The following is an 18,650-nucleotide window of genomic DNA, read 5'->3' as shown; positions in this document are numbered from 1 at the left end:
GAAGTGTAGCGAAAGTTGTAATTTGAAAAGTAACTAGTAACTAAAGCTGTCAGACAAATGTGGTGGCGTAAAAAGTATATTTACCGCTGAGATGTAGCAGACCAGAAAAGTTGCATAAAATGGAAAAACTCATGTCAATTAAAAGTAGGTCAGTTTATATATATATATATATATATATATATATATATATATATATATATATATATATATATATATACATATATATATATATATATATATATATATATATATATATATATATATACAGCAGTTGAGTAAATTTACATAGTTACATTCCAACACTGTCTCTTCGACCTTCTTGAAGTACTTTGTGTTTAATCAAGTTACCACACAGCTAACCTGTGCATTAAAGGTGCTCATGGGTCGACTAGCAGGATTTACCTGGCAACCATAACCAAAACCCAGGCCAGTGACAACTAGCTTTGAAACATTTTTATGTAAATGAAAAGCCAACAAGAAAAAGAAAGGCAATTGTTTTGTTAGTTTAACTGATAAATTGTTTTAATTGAGGCTCAAATGTTAGACTTGCACTAGAAAGCTACTCAAAGGTCCACACTCATCTATCTATCTATCTATCTATCTATCTATCTATCTATCTATCTATCTATCTATCTATCTATCTGACAGTAACATCTTTCTGTCCACTAGTGCTGCAGTGTCTCTCAGTGTTGTTCAGTGTGTCCAAGGGGGCAAAGTCCAAAGCATCAGCCCCCAGTGAGATATTATCTACCCATGAGTCCGTTCTCTCTACACTCCTGCTCCCTCGGGTCCTCTGTTGATTCATATTTCTGCTTTTTCCCTCCACAGACAGGGACACAGGGCTGCTCCTTTTCCTCTTCCAGGTCTGGCAGGGGAGGCTGATGCTCCCTGAAAGAGAAGACAAGACAGAGAGACTCAAAAACATGTGTTTCCTATCTATTTTCCCTGTTGGGAGGAATAGTTTGGATTATTTACTTGTCCATAGTCAGTGTAGTACCTACAGCAGATGCTAGACAGGATCAGCCATATGTAGAATATTTTCACTGCTTAAAATTTGTCGCTAAACAGCCTTTTGTGATGGGAAACTGCCATTATATAAGTCAGATATTGCTCTCTCCAAACTTCATGAGCAATTACCTCATGAAAGAGTCTACCTCTGCCTCGATCTTTTGGTTTGTGACTTCGGAAAAGCAGTTTGGATTCACCAAAGTCACAGAATAATACAAACAAATCAAAAGATTGAGGCAGTGGTAGACCAGCAGCTCCTGTGTTCTGCTTGGTGAAATTACTGATTTTGTCTATAAAGTTTGGTTGGTTTGGAGTGAGCAATATTTGGCTTTTATAATGGCGGTTTCCAGACACAGAAGGCTGCCTGATGGCAAAGTACAGCAGTGAAAATAGGATACTGATATAGATTTTTTTTAGATGAACCTAAGTGGCTAAAATACCTCTTGCCGATTGGCGTCTGCAGTAGCTAATACACTGATTATTGATAAGTGCCTCATACAACCCAACTTAAAATGATATGAACTGTCCTTTTAAGTTTAGTCATGTTCCTTACTTTCATATAAGCTCTCCCTCCGCCCCTGCATCCGCCTCCTATCTGCCACCTCTTGGCCAAACACCATCGCATAGACGTCATTCCTGAACTCCCTGTTCATGATCTGATAGATTAAAGGGTTGATCATGCAGTGGGACTTGGCAAACAACGCAGGGATCAAGGTGACAACAGGTGGAAGAGAGGACAACGGCTGGGGGCTCCTGGCCAGGGCAGACCTGAACATGGCATCACTGGAGGATGTGCTCGTGTTGTTCACTTCGCTCCACTTGTTCTCGGGGCTGTGATAGATTTGTCTGTAATATTCTGTCGTGGTCCAGTTGATCAGCGAGGGGACGTCCAGGATCTTTGCAGCGCACGGAGAACTTGAGCTTGACTCAACCACCACAGTCTGTAATGTCCCCTCCGCCTCTTGGTCAAGCCTGGGAATGAGCGCAGACATCAGAGACACAGCAGCATAGGGCGTCCAGGCCAGGAGGAAGGTGGTGCATACCACAGCGGCCATCTGAAATAAACACAAGGCTTATTTTTTCCTTCAGGATGTGTATCAGGGGAAATTATCCTCACCAGGGTTTACCTTTGCAAGTCTCAGGTCTTTGCTAGAGTGACTGACAGAGGAGGACGGTATAGATGCCAGAGTGCGATTAGATCTGTAGACCTGAAAACAGAAGCAACAGTTAATGCTGCTGTTCTTAGATGTGCTATGTGCTAGGCTTGAATATTTTGAAAAGAAAACCACATTTTGAGGATGGTTAAAAGATGTTGTTAAGGGACCTGTAAAAGTGACATTACATCTTGAGTTAGCTAATGTTAGCTAAACACTACCTAACTGGCTAGCTAACAATAGATGTAGGTTAGCCAGCTAGGTAGCAAGCCTTTTTCAAGTGTACAAAACGCATTAGCTAACGTGAGTTGAAATTGGTTGCTTTTAGAGGTCACTTCAGGTCTCTTCAAAATTTGGTTTCTTTTTCAACGTAGACAGGGAAATGGGAAAAGAGAAAGTTGACCATGTTGCAAAAGGGGGCGAAGAGTCAAATACGACAGTTCGAAAGCACTTTACTTCACCCCTTTAAGGACAACATAGAACTTCCATAGATGTTTTAAAGCCGTGTGAAGATTTTTTCATTTAATGTAGAGCATCCTTTAAACACAAAACGTATAAGTTCTCCTGCCAGGGGTCTCTTTCATTTTAAAACAGTTTTAAAAAGTTTGATGTTGCGTGTGCCTTTTAAGCAACCATCGCTGAAGAAAAACTGTCTGACATGACTCAGGAGTCATGTTAATGGACAAGGTAAATTATTAAAGTTTTATTGACGTTACATTCAGTCATGTTCGCCAGCCTCCTTCCTAACTCGCTGACAAATCCTGTGTTTCACCTGAACTTACAGCAAGAAGCTGCTAGTATGAAATGCACTGTTCCCTTGAATAAATTACATGTTTCTTTTAGGTTTTACCATAGTTGGAAATGTTACATATTATGGCTTTAAATTATTCTGCTTGCATACATTTTTGATGCTGTTGTTGAATGTTTGTCTGCTGCACATCCTCGCTGCCTCGACACATCTGATTGGAAGAGAGTGTCCAGTCTGACTCACCCATCCTGAAATGCCGATTGCACTGTCAGCGTGCAACTTGTGAGCTGTTATTCTGGGTGCCTGTGATTTGATATGACCAGCTGACCACTGTGTCTCTCATGTTTGTCTATTGACGGAGCAACAAAACGTAAACTGTGAATCCGAGGCACTCAGATTGGGACTGGACCAGGTTTTAGCAGCTTGTAGGTATTTTACATCCGGAGCGTCACTGCCTGGTGGGAACTGTGCTGCCGGCAACCGCAAGGTGCTACAGAGGATCACGCAGACGGCCCAGAGCGTCAGTGAAAGTGAGTTTCCCTCAATCCAGGATGTTTACAATAGTCAGTGTGTCAGTAAAGGATCATCAAAGACCCCAAACCACCCCAACCAAGGACCAGCAGCTGCCATCTGGCAAGCAGTACTGCAGCATTAAGGCCTGGACCAGCATGCTCTGGGAGAGTTTTTTCCACCAGGCATCCAGGCTTATGAACAATTAACACTAACAGCCTGTTCCGTGTCTGACTGACACACACGCACACACACACACACACACACACATACAGACGTAGCTGGACATAGACAAATACTTTATAATAGCATCTAAACAATGTTTATAAATGGTTTACAAACAATTAATTATTAAAAATTACGATCATTATATTCCACTTTATTGTATTATTCTTACTAGCTTGGTTTTGCCTGTACTTGTTCCTTACCTGTTTCTTATTGTTGTTGTTCCTCCTATTCCTGAGTTTCCCTGCAGGGATTAATAAAGGTTTATCTTATCTTATCTTATCTTATCTTATCTTATCTTATCTTATCTTATCTTATCTTATCTTATCTTAAATAACATAAATGTTACTAATAATGAGTGAACATAATTCATTATTATTTCATTGTTTGTTTTATGTTTAATTAACCATCGATTTATTAATGATGGTTATTATTAAGTGTTACCAAAAACAACTTCAGTGCCAAACTCTAAGAGGCTTTATGTTGCCTCCATTACCCCTTGTAACAGCGCTTTAGATTCCATATTCTTAAAGAGATTTGCAATTCGCAATTGTGTAACAGACACATAACGAGTCAGTGCATGGCCTTTTGGATTTGTGAGCATCTGGGGCCCCTGTGCTCGTTTGGTTGGTCCCTGAGGAGGTGCTGAATGCACTGCTGTCCTCTACAGTTTCATTTTCAGCACCATCACTAGGGGGTGCCAGAGTTGCATTTTTTTCCTATTCTGCACATAGTGGCTTTAAATCAGTGACTAATGCATCAAAATAAAATAATGACAGGATACAGACACTGCTCCCAGATCCCCTGTTTGTCCTCACCCTCAGCAGGATGGCCAAATATGATGTGATGATGGTGCAGGTCGGAAATCCAAAGCATAACGTCAGGATGAGGAAAATATAGATTCTGTCATTTAGAGACGACCTCATTTTCCACCTTGAAACAGACAGATTTAGTTATAACATGCATGTTTGTCTGCAAATGCACGAAGAATAAAAGTCAAAGAATACGCAGCTGTTTGCAGACTTTAGTGTATAAAGAGTCGGGCATGAAGCAGCACTGAAAAAATCAAATCAGAGATTACCAGTTGACGGTGCAGCTGATCCCATAAGGTTCTGGTCCATAACTTCCAAAGCCAAAAGCAGGCAGTAAAGCCCAGAACCATGTGTAAACCCACAGCAGCGCTATGGACAGACACACATGGCGCCTCTCGATCCATTGACCTGGAGAGGCAAGAAGCATGCAAGCCACTTAATGAACTCAGCAGTTTGTCTATGTGTAACCATAATGTGCACTCAGCCTCATGGGAATTCTTGACATTTGACTTTATCATTTCTTTGACATCAGCAGCTTTAATTGACCTCATCTGTTACCTCAGCACTCACTGAATGGCTTTTCAATCACTCTTTAAATCAATACTTTTGTAAAGGAAAAGGAGCCTCTCGTATAGTCTAGAACGAATTTTTGTGTAAAAACCTGTGTGGCGTTGAAAGTCTGTCACTCCTGTGCGAGTGCACAGTTTAGAGGGACAGTTCAGTCCAAAAATACCTATATCTGTAGACAATTATCTTTTCTCTGGGCTGTGGTAGCAGTTTTGTTGTGAATTGCTGAGTTTTGGAGACATCAGCTGTAAAAATCTCTGCCTTCTGTCCAATATAAAGGAACTAGATGGCACTCGGCCGTGATGCTCAAAGAACAACACAACAATTTGCTTCTGAAGAACCCCTTTTTTGAAGAAAGGGTTTTTTAAGAGTTCTTTGTATGACTTCCATTAAGAACAGCTTTCATTTATAGGACCCTTTTTGGAAGAAAGAGTTCTTCAGAGTTGAAATCTTTGAAGAATTCTTTCATCAAGGGTTCTTTGTACTGTATTGTAATATAAAAGTGCTCTCAGTAGAACCCCCTGGGTGTGTTCTGGATAAATCCCTTGAAATATAAAAAGGTTCCCAGTAGTTGTTGGTAGGACTCTCTGAAAGGGTGCCAAGTGGAACCTTAATTAAAGGTTCTACCAGGCTACAGCACGCCAAAAGTTGTGATGCATGTATTGTGTTTCATCCACTGACTGGAAGGACACTCGAGGGGACACGTTATCAAATTATCTTGAACATTTCGCCACTTCAGAAGGCATTTATCATGTTTCATCTACAATAAGAGCATGCACGAGGGCGCTCAAACGTGGGGGCAGCTGAGTCCATCAGTTAATAGCACTAACAGCTAAGAGTAAAAATATGTACTTTTGATTTTGAGGTGAACTGTCCCTTTAAGTCTGTGCTGGAAGAAGATGTCAGACTTGCCGTATCTTAAGCAGCAGATCTTGAGGCAGCGGTCCACAGAGATGAGACAGGTGGTGAGCAGAGAGCCGATGCCAAACACAAAGCCCTGGATGCCGTACCAAAGGCACCCCGTGTCCCCAAACACCCAGGCGTGACACAGGCTGACAGAGGGAGAGAACTGGACGTTAATCCTCCAGATTAATGGATCATCTCCATCTGTTTCTCACTAATGATGCTGATGTTGTTTGTTAGTATTAGAATCACAGTGTCACCATCACGCTGAAGTCAACCCTGGCTACTTACTGGTTGATGATAAAGTGTTCTTCTGTACCTGGAAATTATGAAAAATGGCGCCCCCAAGAGGCTGAAGCTGAAGTCGCAGAGAGCCAGGTTTATGGTCATGAGCTCTGGAGGTCTGAGCTTCTTTCTTTTCCTACTGTAGACTAACAACACCGTACCATTCCCCAGCACTGATATGATACCTGCAGAAAGATAAGATAAAATAAGATAATTAATCCTGAAGGAAATTCTTGTGCCAAAGATTGATCCAAAATTACAGCAACATAAGAATAATCAGTGGTGGACAAAGTACTGAACCCCAGTACTTCAGTCAAATATTACTCAACTGCAAGTGAAACTTGCTCAGTCAAAATTTTACTCGAGTTAAAATACTAGAGTACTTTAAAAAGTATTCAGAAGTTCAAATTACAAAGTACATTTTATCATATCAATATATTGCTGTATTGTTTTCACAATACATTTAGAGTAACTCTCTGAAACCATCTAATGATGCACTGACTCTAGAAAGACTTTATTACATAAATGCATCAAAATCACTGCATAAAATTAGATTGAAGTCAACTGTTAGGAGTTCTTGAAGTCTGTTAAATAACTGAGATTTCTTTCCGGCTTCAGGGGGAGTATATATATTAATTATGTGGTATTTTTCACCCTGATAAAAACAATCCAACGTTTAAAGTCTACCTGGAATTATTTCTCTTTTTCGAATTATGAGAACATCTTGAGGTTTGATTTTGTCTTTCTCCTGCCGTCGCCTTTACTGAGTTTTATTTGAATGAAAGAGGTAGAGCTTGCTTGCGCTTGATACAGAGCACCTGGATGATGTATTTCCGTTCTTACGTCAGTCCCAGTTGAGAGCGGGTACTGTGATTGGTTTCCTTCTGCGGCCAATTGGATTTTACAAAAGAAAAAACAGAAACAACTGACTTCAAAGCTGTGCTTAGCCTAAAAGTAACTAGTAACAACAACCTTCCTAGAAATGTAGTGGAGTCAAAAGTATATTTGTCTTTGAAATGTAGTGGAGTGAAAGTCATAAGTTTAAAAAAACAAATAAACACTCAAGCAAAGTACGGATACTCAAAAAAAAAAGTGTTTCAGTACAATACTCAAGTAAATGTACTTTGTTACTGTCCACCACTGAGAATAACAACACTAGAATTTCAAATATAAAGTGAAATATAAAAAAATAGTGTATAGATGCAGAAAAACAGTCCAAAATACAAAAAACAACCGAACATAGAAAAAGTAGTATCAGCAGTATGGCGGCATGGTGGTGCAGTGGTTAGCACAATGAAGGAAAATGACACATTATATTAAACGTAATATTGTACGTGATAATAATAATGAGAATAATAAAAACTAATATTGCACATGATATTGAAGCATGATATTAAAACGTAATAGAAAATTAGTATTGTACATGATGAAGATGATATTGCACTTTAAATTAAATGTGATATTGTACAGGAGAAGGATTGTCTTATCTCATGGTGACTTAAAACGTGGTCTTTACATCCTACAAACACCAGCTGTGCATGATTACATGAAGTGTGCTTCAATAAGAAGAAGAAGGCGGCTTCAGGATGGATCAATGAGCACTAGTTCACCTATTTTCCTCTTCATCACTAATCAGCTGCTCTCTGTTCACCCGGGCTCTCCTGTCGCTCCACGGGGAAATCAGCCACTCAGACGAAGCCCGACACAAATTAACACGTTTGACTGTGAGAGGAGAACCTCTGTTTATCTGAAGTTTCATCAATTTGTTGTCCTGTTCAGCTCAACGAAAGTGGTTTGTGTTCTGCTTTTTAATGAGATCATGTTCGATTTGATCGTTTGTGTTAACTACTGAGAAAAAAAGGAAAAGTTTTCTCATTCCCATCATGACTTTGTGTTCTTGTTTTATTCTCACAACACAGTGTTGTAGTTTGATACATTTTTCAGTTTTTAAGGAGAGGGTGGTATTGTAATCACTTTAACACCAATATTCCCATCAAAATGTTCCTTTAAGTAACTTTAAAGAAACATAAATATTTTCTTTTTCACTCTGTCTGAGGTATACGGTCTTATATATGCTGTGTTTACTAACCTCAAATGATTCACGATGATCAAACACTAAGAAGTTAAAAACAGTTTTTTGGCTGACATACACACCACATAAACACTTTGTCTATGACTTTATATATAAATCTGTAATGATATATTTGGCTTTTTTTTTTTTTGGAAACTTGAGATTTTGATCTTGGTTGAAATTTAACCCTCCAGCTTCAGAACTGGACACTGTGGAGGAAACAGACTGCATGGAAAAACTGACTCACTGTCTAAACACCGAAGCAGGGACCCATGAAAACCACTGGGGTAGAAGGACTGCATATAAGACAAAAGATAGTCATGTTCTCAGCAGATGATAATAGATACAGTTACAATAAATAAATAAATAAATAAACAGATGAAAAAAAAAGTGAGTTTGCAACTATGGAGCTGCCACAAGTCAGAAAGCCAGAGGGATAAATCCCCATTATGCAAATGAGCCTGAGACGATTATAAAAGTGCTCTTTTGTTTACCTGTGAAGGTGAGGAAGACAGCAACGGCCAGGTCTGCAGAGGGGGACAGCTGGGACAGGAACAGAGGGTGGATGGACGAGGGGACAAACCTGGAGCCCCCCTGTGAGCCATTGTCCCCCATGGATGAACTGCACTGACCCACGGCAGCATGCAGAGAGGAGAGGCAGCTCCTTCACAAGAGCCACTGACGGACCAAACACAGACAGGAGTAAACAGACACACTGTGACACTTGGACAACCAAACCAAAGGTGGACCGAGACGTCTATCTGTTCTATCTGTTTCTGCTCAGCTAACAAAATCATCTGTCTCTGTATCTGTATTTGGACAGAAGACCAGATGTGGGTGCAGTTTATACTAGAAAATAAATTAAATTGGGAAAAATGTTACATTGCAATGCAGAAACTTTCCATTCTCCATTAGAAATAGGAAACCCTTTACAGTAAACAGTAATAACAGTCGGATCGGGTAGAAGAAATATCTGCTGTTCTTTCTCAAATAATGTATTTGCAAATACATGTCTTTGCCTGATGAAGGTCTAGTATAGAGATGTTGCAAAACGGTTATATTGGAAGTTAGACAGTGTGCCAGAGTCCTTTTGCAACTGTTTTTTCTACTTGCCCCTCATGTAATAAGTGTGTAAAGTGTTGCTTTGTTCTGATTTACAAAAATAAAAATAAAAATATAACCACTGTTGTCTGTTACTGTCTAGTCAATGTTCTTTAGCAAGATTCAGTATTGTGACAAGGCACCTGCGATAATTACTGCAAAAAAAAAAAAAGCATTTTCAAGTTTTGAAAGATTGCGTCACCCCTCTTTATGCCTCGCAGTGGTTTGGTCCACTACCCACAGTGCCAATGTGTGCCCTTTAACTGACAAAATAGTTCACATATGAACTAAGTGAGTAGTGACAAATCTCATGACTTATTCAGACCATTAGGGGGAAAGTGGGAAATATTCATAAATCTATTATTTTCTCATTTATTTACATGCATGCTGTATTTTCAGTCAGCGCTCCTCTGGCAGCAGCACACACGAGACATGTTTATCGTCATTACCAACCCCAGCATTAAATATCTGCTCTTGCGTATTTGTATTCAGGTGACTCTCTGCTGCCAACTACAAAGTGAAAGTGACAGTTTCTCGTGCAGGGGGAAACGTCAAGCAGCGCAGGATTTATTCTGACAACTTTATCCTGGTCTCTTGATGGTTCGGGCTGAAATGTTGACTCAAGTTTAATCTCTCCTCTGCTCTTAATGTGCAGACAAAAATAACTTTAGAGTAAAAGCTCAGGAGCGAGAACAGGACAGTGAGTGGCAGACAGAAGGATTTTAAAGAGCACAACTTTGAGTTTCGAACTGGTATTCATATTACAATACATACTTTTCTATCACTGCTTGTTGGTGCATGTAAACGAAAATAAAAACACGCCACTCATCTCTCTTTCTCCTCACTTTTCAAGTGTTTCAAAGAATTCTCAATCACATAAACGATGGTATCAATAGTGTGGTGGCAACCTTTCTTCCATTCAGTGTTCTTATAATTACCACCACTATTAAGCAGTCCCTTGGCAATAAGCTTGACATAAAAAGAATCTTCTGAGGCAGTAACTTCGTTCAAAAACTTTACTTGAAAAAGTATAAACAAAGGTACAAGATTCTCTTTCAGCTCAACTAGGCTCATCGTCAAAAAACTGTATTGCTCCTTAGGCTGCTTAAACTGGTTTGAGAACTAAGTGGCTGTGATGTCACCTGCAGTGTCATTAAAGGAGCGCTTCAACATTTTTTAAAGGAAAATTACTAAAACAGTATTAGCAATAGCAATAACAATATACATGTCCATATCAGTATCAATATGGCTCTTACATTTCCAGCCCCTAATTGCTTATGCTAAATGCAAAACAATTATCAAATATTATTTAACATGAGAGCCATACAACCTTCAACCTAATATCTGTGGTACTGTTACATGTACATCATAATACACAAAGATGAAAAACTAAATATATAAGCTCTTATTCACTTTCTCAAAGTGTTCACATTGCATGTTTCAGCAGGCACAGTTTGTTTATAGGTCTGTCCAGTACGTTAGTCTTAGTCTGCACACTGACTCGCCTCACTGCACCACTGGAGTCAGGTAATGTCTTTATTACTCGACCCATATTCCAGGAGTTGCGAGGGGCAGATTCATCTATTATCAGTACAATATCTCCTGGTGAGAAGTTTCTCTGTGGTGTGAGCCACTTTTGTCTCTCCTGAAGGAGTGGCAGATATTCTCTTGTCCATCTAGTCCAAAACAGATCGGCCATATACTGTATCTGCCTCCATCGCCGCCGTGCATACTGATCCTCTTTTTCAAAGACTCCTGGTGGGATGTTGGGTTGTGTTTTCATAAGCAACAAGTGATTAGGTGTTAAGGCTTCAACATCATTAGGATCACCTGATGAGTGTGTTATCGGTCTGTTATTGATGATGGCTTCAATTTCACACATGATAGTTTGGAGTCCTTCATCATCTAGTGTCTGTTGCTGTAGCACAGAGTTCAAGACTTTTCTCACAGTACGGATTTGTCTTTCCCATACGCCGCCTTGGTGTGAGGCTGCTGGGGTGTTGAAAATCCACTTGATGCCTTTTTCTGTCATGGTGTTCTGTATTTTGATCTGATCCAGGTTTTCCAATGCTTTGCGCAGCTCTTTTTCTGCTGCAACAAAGTTTGTGCCATTGTCTGAGCGTAAGATTTTTACTTGTCCTCTTCTGCATATAAACCTACGTATGGCGTTGATGCAGGAATCTGTGTCCAGGCTGTGAGCTATCTCAATGTGAACAGCTCTCACAGTGAAACAAGTGAAAATCACACCGTATCGTTTAACAAGACTTCTTCCACGTTTAACCTCAAATGGCCCGAAGAAGTCAACCCCCACGTTGGTAAAGGGTGGCTGATCAGGTAGTAGCCTGTCTTCAGGGAGGTCTGCCATCTTTTGTCTTCCAGCTTTAGCATTGAGTCTTCTGCACACAACGCACTTGGAGATAATCTTCCTCACAGCTGAATTAGCTTGAGGGATCCAATATTTTTGTCGCAGCATTGCCAGCATATAGTTGCGACCACAGTGTCCAACTTCTTGGTGGATGTGTTGAAGTATGAGGTTGGCTACAGGTGAACTTTTAGAGAGGATGGCTGGATGTTTAGCCTCTTGTGGCATTGCAGCTTTATTAAGCCGTCCTCCAACTCTTAGTATACCATCCTGCAACACGGGGTCAAGTTTGTAGATCTGGCTCTTTTTCTTGATTAAAGCATTTGCTCTCAGAGCACAGATTTCTTCAATGTAGTCCTGTGACTGACTTATCCGTATGAGCTCTGTTTCTGCTTCATTCAGCTCTTTCAGTGTCAACGGATGTTGTTGAATTGATTTGAATTTCTTCATGTGCTGTGCAATGAGCTTTCTCTGGTTTTCAGGGTTGTTCTCAGACTGACTGATTGTAGTATCAAGCTCCTTTTTCTTGTTTTTCAGTAGCATTAGAATCTCTTTTAGTCTGAGAAACCATGCAACTGCCTTTTTTAGTCGTTGCCATGTCGAGTAGTAAGAGATAAGCTTGTTGATAGTGTCGTAGCTCTCTTGCGTGCTAGTCATGCTCACTCTGGCACATGTTTTGACTTCCGGGTCTTTTTCTGTTGTCAAATCTTTTTCATCCAGTTGTTCTGGCCACTCACTCTCAGGTTTCAGCAAGAAAGCCGGGCCGTGTATCCAGACTCTGTTCTGCATGAACTTCTTCACTTTGACTCCTCTTGAGCCCTGATCTGCTGGATTTAGTGCTGAGTTAACGTAGCGCCACTGGGTAGGATGAGAATGATCCCTTATTGTAGTGACTCTGTTGGCTACAAAGGTTTTGAAGCGAGCACTTTCATTTGAAAGATATCTGAGGACCGTAGTGCTATCAGTCCAGAAGATGGATTCCTGTAATGGAAACTTAAGTTCTTGTCTCAACATTCTATCCATTTTTACAGCCACGACTGCTGCCGTCAGTTCCAGTCTTGGTATTGTGACGTGTTTCAGAGGTGTCACTCTTGATTTTCCTAGTAGAAGGGAACAGTGTTTTTTGTTTTCATGACTGGTAAGCAGTATGTAGGAAGCTGTAGCATATCCCTCCTCACTAGCGTCAGCAAAATGATGCAATTGTGCTGATTGTGTGGATCCAAACTCTTTTGTTTTGATGCATCTGGGTATGCTGAACTCTGCCAAACTCTCTAAGTCTGCTAACCATTCATGCCATCTTTTTGCATGTTCTCCTTCAATCTCTTCATCCCAACCATGTTTCTTTTTGCACAGGTCGCGCAAGATGAGTTTTGCTGGTAATATGAGTGGTGCCAAAAAGCCAAGGGGGTCGAAGACAGAACTTACTGTAGATAAGATTCCACGTCTGGTGACAGGCTTGTTTTGCATGTTTATCTGGAAGTTGAACCTGTCAGTCTCTGTACACCATTGCACACCGAGTGCACGCTCCATTGGGAGTGTGTTGTGGCTCAAGTCTAGGTCTTTGACTTCAGGTGCTCTTTCGTTATCTGGAATGGACAACAAGACTGTCTTGCTGTTACTCACCCACTTGGTGAGACGGAAACCTCCTCTGTTGCACATGGCTGTGAGTTCTTTTATCAGACTGACTGCCTGATCACTTGTTTCCACTGCCTTCAGGCAATCATCAACATAAAAATGTCTTAGCACAGTGTCAACTGCCTCTGCACTCATAATCTCTTTTGCATCTTCCGCAGTTCTTCTCAGTGCGTAGGAGGCACAACTGGGTGAAGATGTAGCACCAAAAAGGTGTACTTTCATCCTGAACTCTTCCACTTCGCTGTTAAGATCACCCTCCATCCACCACAGAAACCGCAGTAGATCTGTGTCTTCCTCCGGGACCCTCACTTGATAAAACATAGACTCTACATCCGCTATCAGTGCCACTGGATGCTCTCTGAATCTTAATAGGACACCAATGAGGTTGTTAGTGAGGTCTGGTCCTTGGAGCAACTGTTCATTTAGTGAGACACCCTGGTATGTAGCCGTGCAATCAAAGACTACTCTTATTTTCTTTTTCTTGGGATGATACACCCCGTGGTGGGGGATGTACCACACATGACCATCACAGCGACTGAGCTGCTCAGCTGGTATTTTCTCAGCATAGCCTTTGTCAATGATGTCTCTCATGAATGCTACATAGTCTTTATGGAAGTCTGGGTTTCTCTTTAACTTCCTCTTGAGATTGTCAGCCCGCTGCTGCGCCATGCAGCGATTATTTGGCATCTTGACATTTTCATTTCTCAGGGGCAACCTCAGACTGTAATGTCCATCAACTAATTTTGCTGAACTTGAAACCAGGTGCATGAACCTGTGATCATCCTGGGACATTTCCTCTTTTTCCTCACAGCTTCGTTCTGGGAAATCTGTGTTGTACTGTTTCACTAATAGTTCTTCTATTTCACTCACCAGAATGCGATTAGCTGTGTAGCTCTGCAGCTTACCATTGTCTGTTTTTGGGCCGTCGTCTCTTCTGAGAGGTCCGTTGATCACCCATCCCAGGGCTGTTTTAACTGCATATGGCCCTTTACCATCGCTGTTTATGACTTGCCATGGTTCAATGGCTTTTGGGACGTTGGCACCAATAAGTATTCCCACTTCTGCTTTAATACATGGCAGGCGTACTTCTTTCAGATACTGCCATTGTGCAATATCTTTCTGTTGTGGTATGTTTTCTGTTTTCACTGGGATGTGGCTGTGTGTAAACACCTTTGGGAGCTCAATGTAGGTGTTTTCTTCAAGACCACACACCTCAAGATCTGTGAGAACAACACTCTTCATTAACTTGTGACTATCAGAGTTGTCTTGAGCCATTGTGTCAAGAAGAAATTGGGTGCTCTTTCCTTTGAGATTTAGTTTTCTCTGAATGTCTTCAGTGCAAAATGTTGCTGTGCTACCAGGATCTATAAAGGCATATGTTTCCACATATCTCTCACTCTTTCTTGACTTAAGCTTAACTGGTACAACAGCAAGCACACATTCTTCTTCTCCAGCCCCAGTGTTTCCACACAACTCCTGACCCAATGACACATAGGCACTAGACACTACGTCATTCTCAGTATTGTTTTCTTCCATCTTTTCAGAAGCACTGTTATCCTCTGTCTTCACATGGAGTATGTCTGGATGCAACTGAGAACAAATCTGACACTTGAGTCTCTTTTTGCAATTTTTACTAAGGTGTCCAAAGGTAAGACATCCGAAACACAGGCCTCTAGATTTCAGGAAGTCTATACGTCCTATGTTTGTCAGCTCTTGGATTTTATTGCAGACAGAAAGAGGATGATTCTTCTGGCAGAACAGGCAAGGTTTGTGAAAGGCTGTTACAATACCTTTTACAGGGCTGCTTTTCTTTGCAGTTGCCTCCATGGTTCTGTCCTGCACACCTGTAGCAAATGTGCTTTCTCTTTGTCCAGTCTTCCTGATGTTTCTCTCTTTGGTAGCCTTTTCCTTTTCTTTGATGGTTTGTGAACCTTCTGTAACATCTCCAAAAAGTGGATCCAAAGCTACTTTTGCTTGCCGATCAATGAAGTCGACTAGATGAGAAAACCTTGCTCGTCCTCTTCCTGCTTCATGGATCTCAAAAGCAGTTGTTCTCCACTTCTCTCTTATTTTATAAGGAAGCTTCGAAATAACAACCCGCATATTAGTAGGGTTATCCATTTCTTCCATGAATTCAATATCATCCATCGTATTCCTACATCCAATCAGGAAGAGAGCATAGGCACTCAATGATTTACCATCTTCTGATTTGATCTGAGGCCATCTCAAAGCTTTATCCATGTATGCATTTGCTATCTTCAACTCATCACCATATTGCCTCTGGAGTAACTTTCTGGCCTCATGGTAGCCTCTGTCAGCTGACATATGCTCACAGCTACGAACAAGTTCTTGTGGCTCCCCGCTGGTATACTGCTCCAAGTAATACAACTTGTCCTGATGACTGTCAGTTTTGCTATCTACTGCATGTTCAAAGGCTCTGATGAATGATTTGTAAGTGAGAGGGTCACCTTTAAAAACTGGAATGCCTTTAGAAGGGAGATAAGACCTCGTCTGTTGCCTTACAAGCATCTCAGTAATAGCATTTTGCTTCTGCATGACTTCATACAGTCCACTTTCATTGCTTGCTACCTGTGGGTGGTTACTGCCACGAGGTTCATTTGGTTGTGTGTCTGGTGAAGCCTGCACCAACAAGCCAGGAACATATGTTGCATGTCCTCCTGCAGCAGCCTTTGAGGTTAGCATAGCACCATCGCTCTCTTCTTTAGGTCTACGTTGTGAATGCTTCTGTGACTGGTTACTGTGAATGCTTCCTTCATATTCCTCAAACACCTTGAGCTTTGCCTTAGACTCTGCGATAGCCGTATCAAGCGCAAGCTGTTCCATTTTAGCTTTCAGCTGCAGCTTTTCCATCTCCAGTGCTTGCTTCTTTTCAAAAGCTGCTGAACGTGCCATTAAGGCTGCATGCTCTGCTTCTTCCTTCATACGTGCTGAGGACCCAGTAGTTGTTGATGAAGCAACTGAGGATTTCTTTTTATTATGACGACAACTTTTTGCAACTTGAGATATGCTGTCTTCTACTCTGATGTCATCCTGACTAATCTTGCTTCCTGAGTTATCATTTGCACCTTTAACTTCATTTGCATTATTTTTATCTGTAGATTTCTTTCTCATTGCAGCACACCAATTTTCAGTGTTCTCAACAAAGTCTTTCAAAGGTGCTGTTCTTGGTTCATACCAGTTATGCTGATCTGCTTGTCCTTCATCTTCATCCAATAAAGCAACAACTGCAGCATTTATATCCTCAAACTCAGTGTATGCTTTGTAAAAACTTTCATGAAGCAACTCTTCTACTTCATCCACATTTGACTCATCAAGCTTCAAATTATCAAGGTTTTTCATCATGCTTGTAAGATGAGATAATTTACCTCTTCTTGATCCAATGAGCCTGCTTATTTTATCATCCACTGCTTTCTCTGTGGGCTTTGGCGCCCTCTTCTGGTCAGAGCCTTCCATGGCTACAGCACAAACCACTTGACTCAGATTGAGCTTAAAAGCAGTCCGTTTTCCACAGACAAAGTAATTTCCAGAAGTGTCTTCACATGTACAACACTCTTCCTCAAACAGCTGATATCCAAAATCCACTTCAGTGAAATGCATTCACTATATATCTGCTGCGCAGCTCCGACAGGCTCCGACGAGCAGGCTCTTAACGAGGTAATTGAAGCAACTTGACTGACTCCAGCCTGTTAGCTTTCTGTGTGTGAGCTTACTTAGCAGTTGAAAACGTATTGCAAGGCATCCACAGGCTTACGTTTTTCCAATATGAGGGCTTGTGTCGATTCCTCATCCATGCAGAAACGGCTTTAATCCACATTAATCCGTTCTTCTTTCCGTCATGAGCAGAGTTTTTTGACTCAGATGTGGTGGCAACCTTTCTTCCATTCAGTGTTCTTATAATTACCACCACTATTAAGCAGTCCCTTGGCAATAAGCTTGACATAAAAAGAATCTTCTGAGGCAGTAACTTCGTTCAAAAACTTTACTTGAAAAAGTATAAACAAAGGTACAAGATTCTCTTTCAGCTCAACTAGGCTCATCGTCAAAAAACTGTATTGCTCCTTAGGCTGCTTAAACTGGTTTGAGAACTAAGTGGCTGTGATGTCACCTGCAGTGTCATTAAAGGAGCGCTTCAACATTTTTTAAAGGAAAATTACTAAAACAGTATTAGCAATAGCAATAACAATATCCATGTCCATATCAGTATCAATATGGCTCTTACAAATAGTTAACAATTACATAGATCAGATGTTTTTAAAAATCTGAGACTGTGGGCCCCCACTATCTCCCCCTGCTTATTTTTAACTGGCTAACAACTTTGGCTGGGAAAATATAAACACAGGCTCATGGCACAGTGGCAGCCAGTAAGACAAACTATATAGAAATATAGCCAACCTTCACGCTGACGGTCTTATTTGCTTATGAAGGTCATATGAAGGCATCAGATATAAATCAAGACAGTGTCATAACCAGTTAAAATCTTCCTGTAGTACCTTTAAAGAAAGAAAGTAGAAGCAGAAGTGTTGAACATGCAGATATTATTTAAATTATTTTCAAGACATAATTTTTCTTCACTTTTAAAATCATGATAAATACAGCATCATGGCCTTTTTATTGTGATATTATCGTACTTTGAGTTTTTGGTATCCTTCTATCTCTACTACACCATTTTCCATTTGTTGTGTAAGTTTATTATCTAACAACATGGGAGTCATGGGGGTGTCTATCTATATGTTAAAGCAGTGTTTCCCAAATCTTTTTTTCTGGGGACCCACTTTCAAAGAATGACAGGACATCTCATTGGTTTTATTTCCTCTCATCTGGAAAACGATATTAAACATTTTAGACTACTGAATTATAAGAATGTAATTAAGATACTACTAAATTTCTTCCATCGTCTTTTTATTTATTTGGCAACCCAAATAAAATCACCTGTGGGTCCCCACTCAGTGTTTGGGAGTGACTGTGTTAAAGTAACCAGCATATTGAGATAAATAAATGACTAATTATAATAAATAAAGGCTTGTGATGATCCTGTTGAACCAGCGGCTGCAGAGAAAAAGGAACGAGGGCTCCTTTCCATCATTTGCCTTTGCAGGACTTTAACATTTAACCCTCTGATGATCCCAGCAGGTGGTCAGCTGAGGCTCATGAGTGTCTTTTGGCAATCAGCAGTATGATATACACACAGTCACATTACAGCAAAAGAGAGGATAATTAAACAGAACAGACGTAATCAAAATTCTTCTAA

The 18,650-nt window shown here is 40.6% G+C and overlaps 1 protein-coding gene across 1 annotated transcript; it reads right to left on the bottom strand.

Annotated features, from left to right (window-relative positions):
- Window positions 1-496: 496 nt before the first annotated feature.
- Window positions 497-8,933, bottom strand: opn9 (opsin 9). The gene is made up of 8 exons (XM_084725759.1): window positions 8,778-8,933; window positions 6,247-6,397; window positions 5,937-6,076; window positions 4,727-4,865; window positions 4,464-4,578; window positions 2,136-2,216; window positions 1,562-2,063; window positions 497-888 (listed from the first exon to the last, which is right to left on the bottom strand). The coding sequence occupies exons 1-8, from the start codon at window positions 8,896-8,898 to the stop codon at window positions 638-640; spliced, it is 1,500 nt and encodes a 499-aa protein (XP_084581885.1). The 5' UTR covers window positions 8,899-8,933; the 3' UTR covers window positions 497-637.
- Window positions 8,934-18,650: the final 9,717 nt, after the last annotated feature.

Source organism: Lutjanus erythropterus, chromosome 9, assembly GCF_056507025.1.
Source record: "Lutjanus erythropterus isolate fLutEry1 chromosome 9, fLutEry1.hap2, whole genome shotgun sequence".
Classification (NCBI taxonomy): domain Eukaryota; kingdom Metazoa; phylum Chordata; class Actinopteri; order Lutjaniformes; family Lutjanidae; genus Lutjanus; species Lutjanus erythropterus.
Note: the sequence above shows the minus strand (reverse complement) of the source record. Positions and strands in the feature narration are given on the sequence as shown.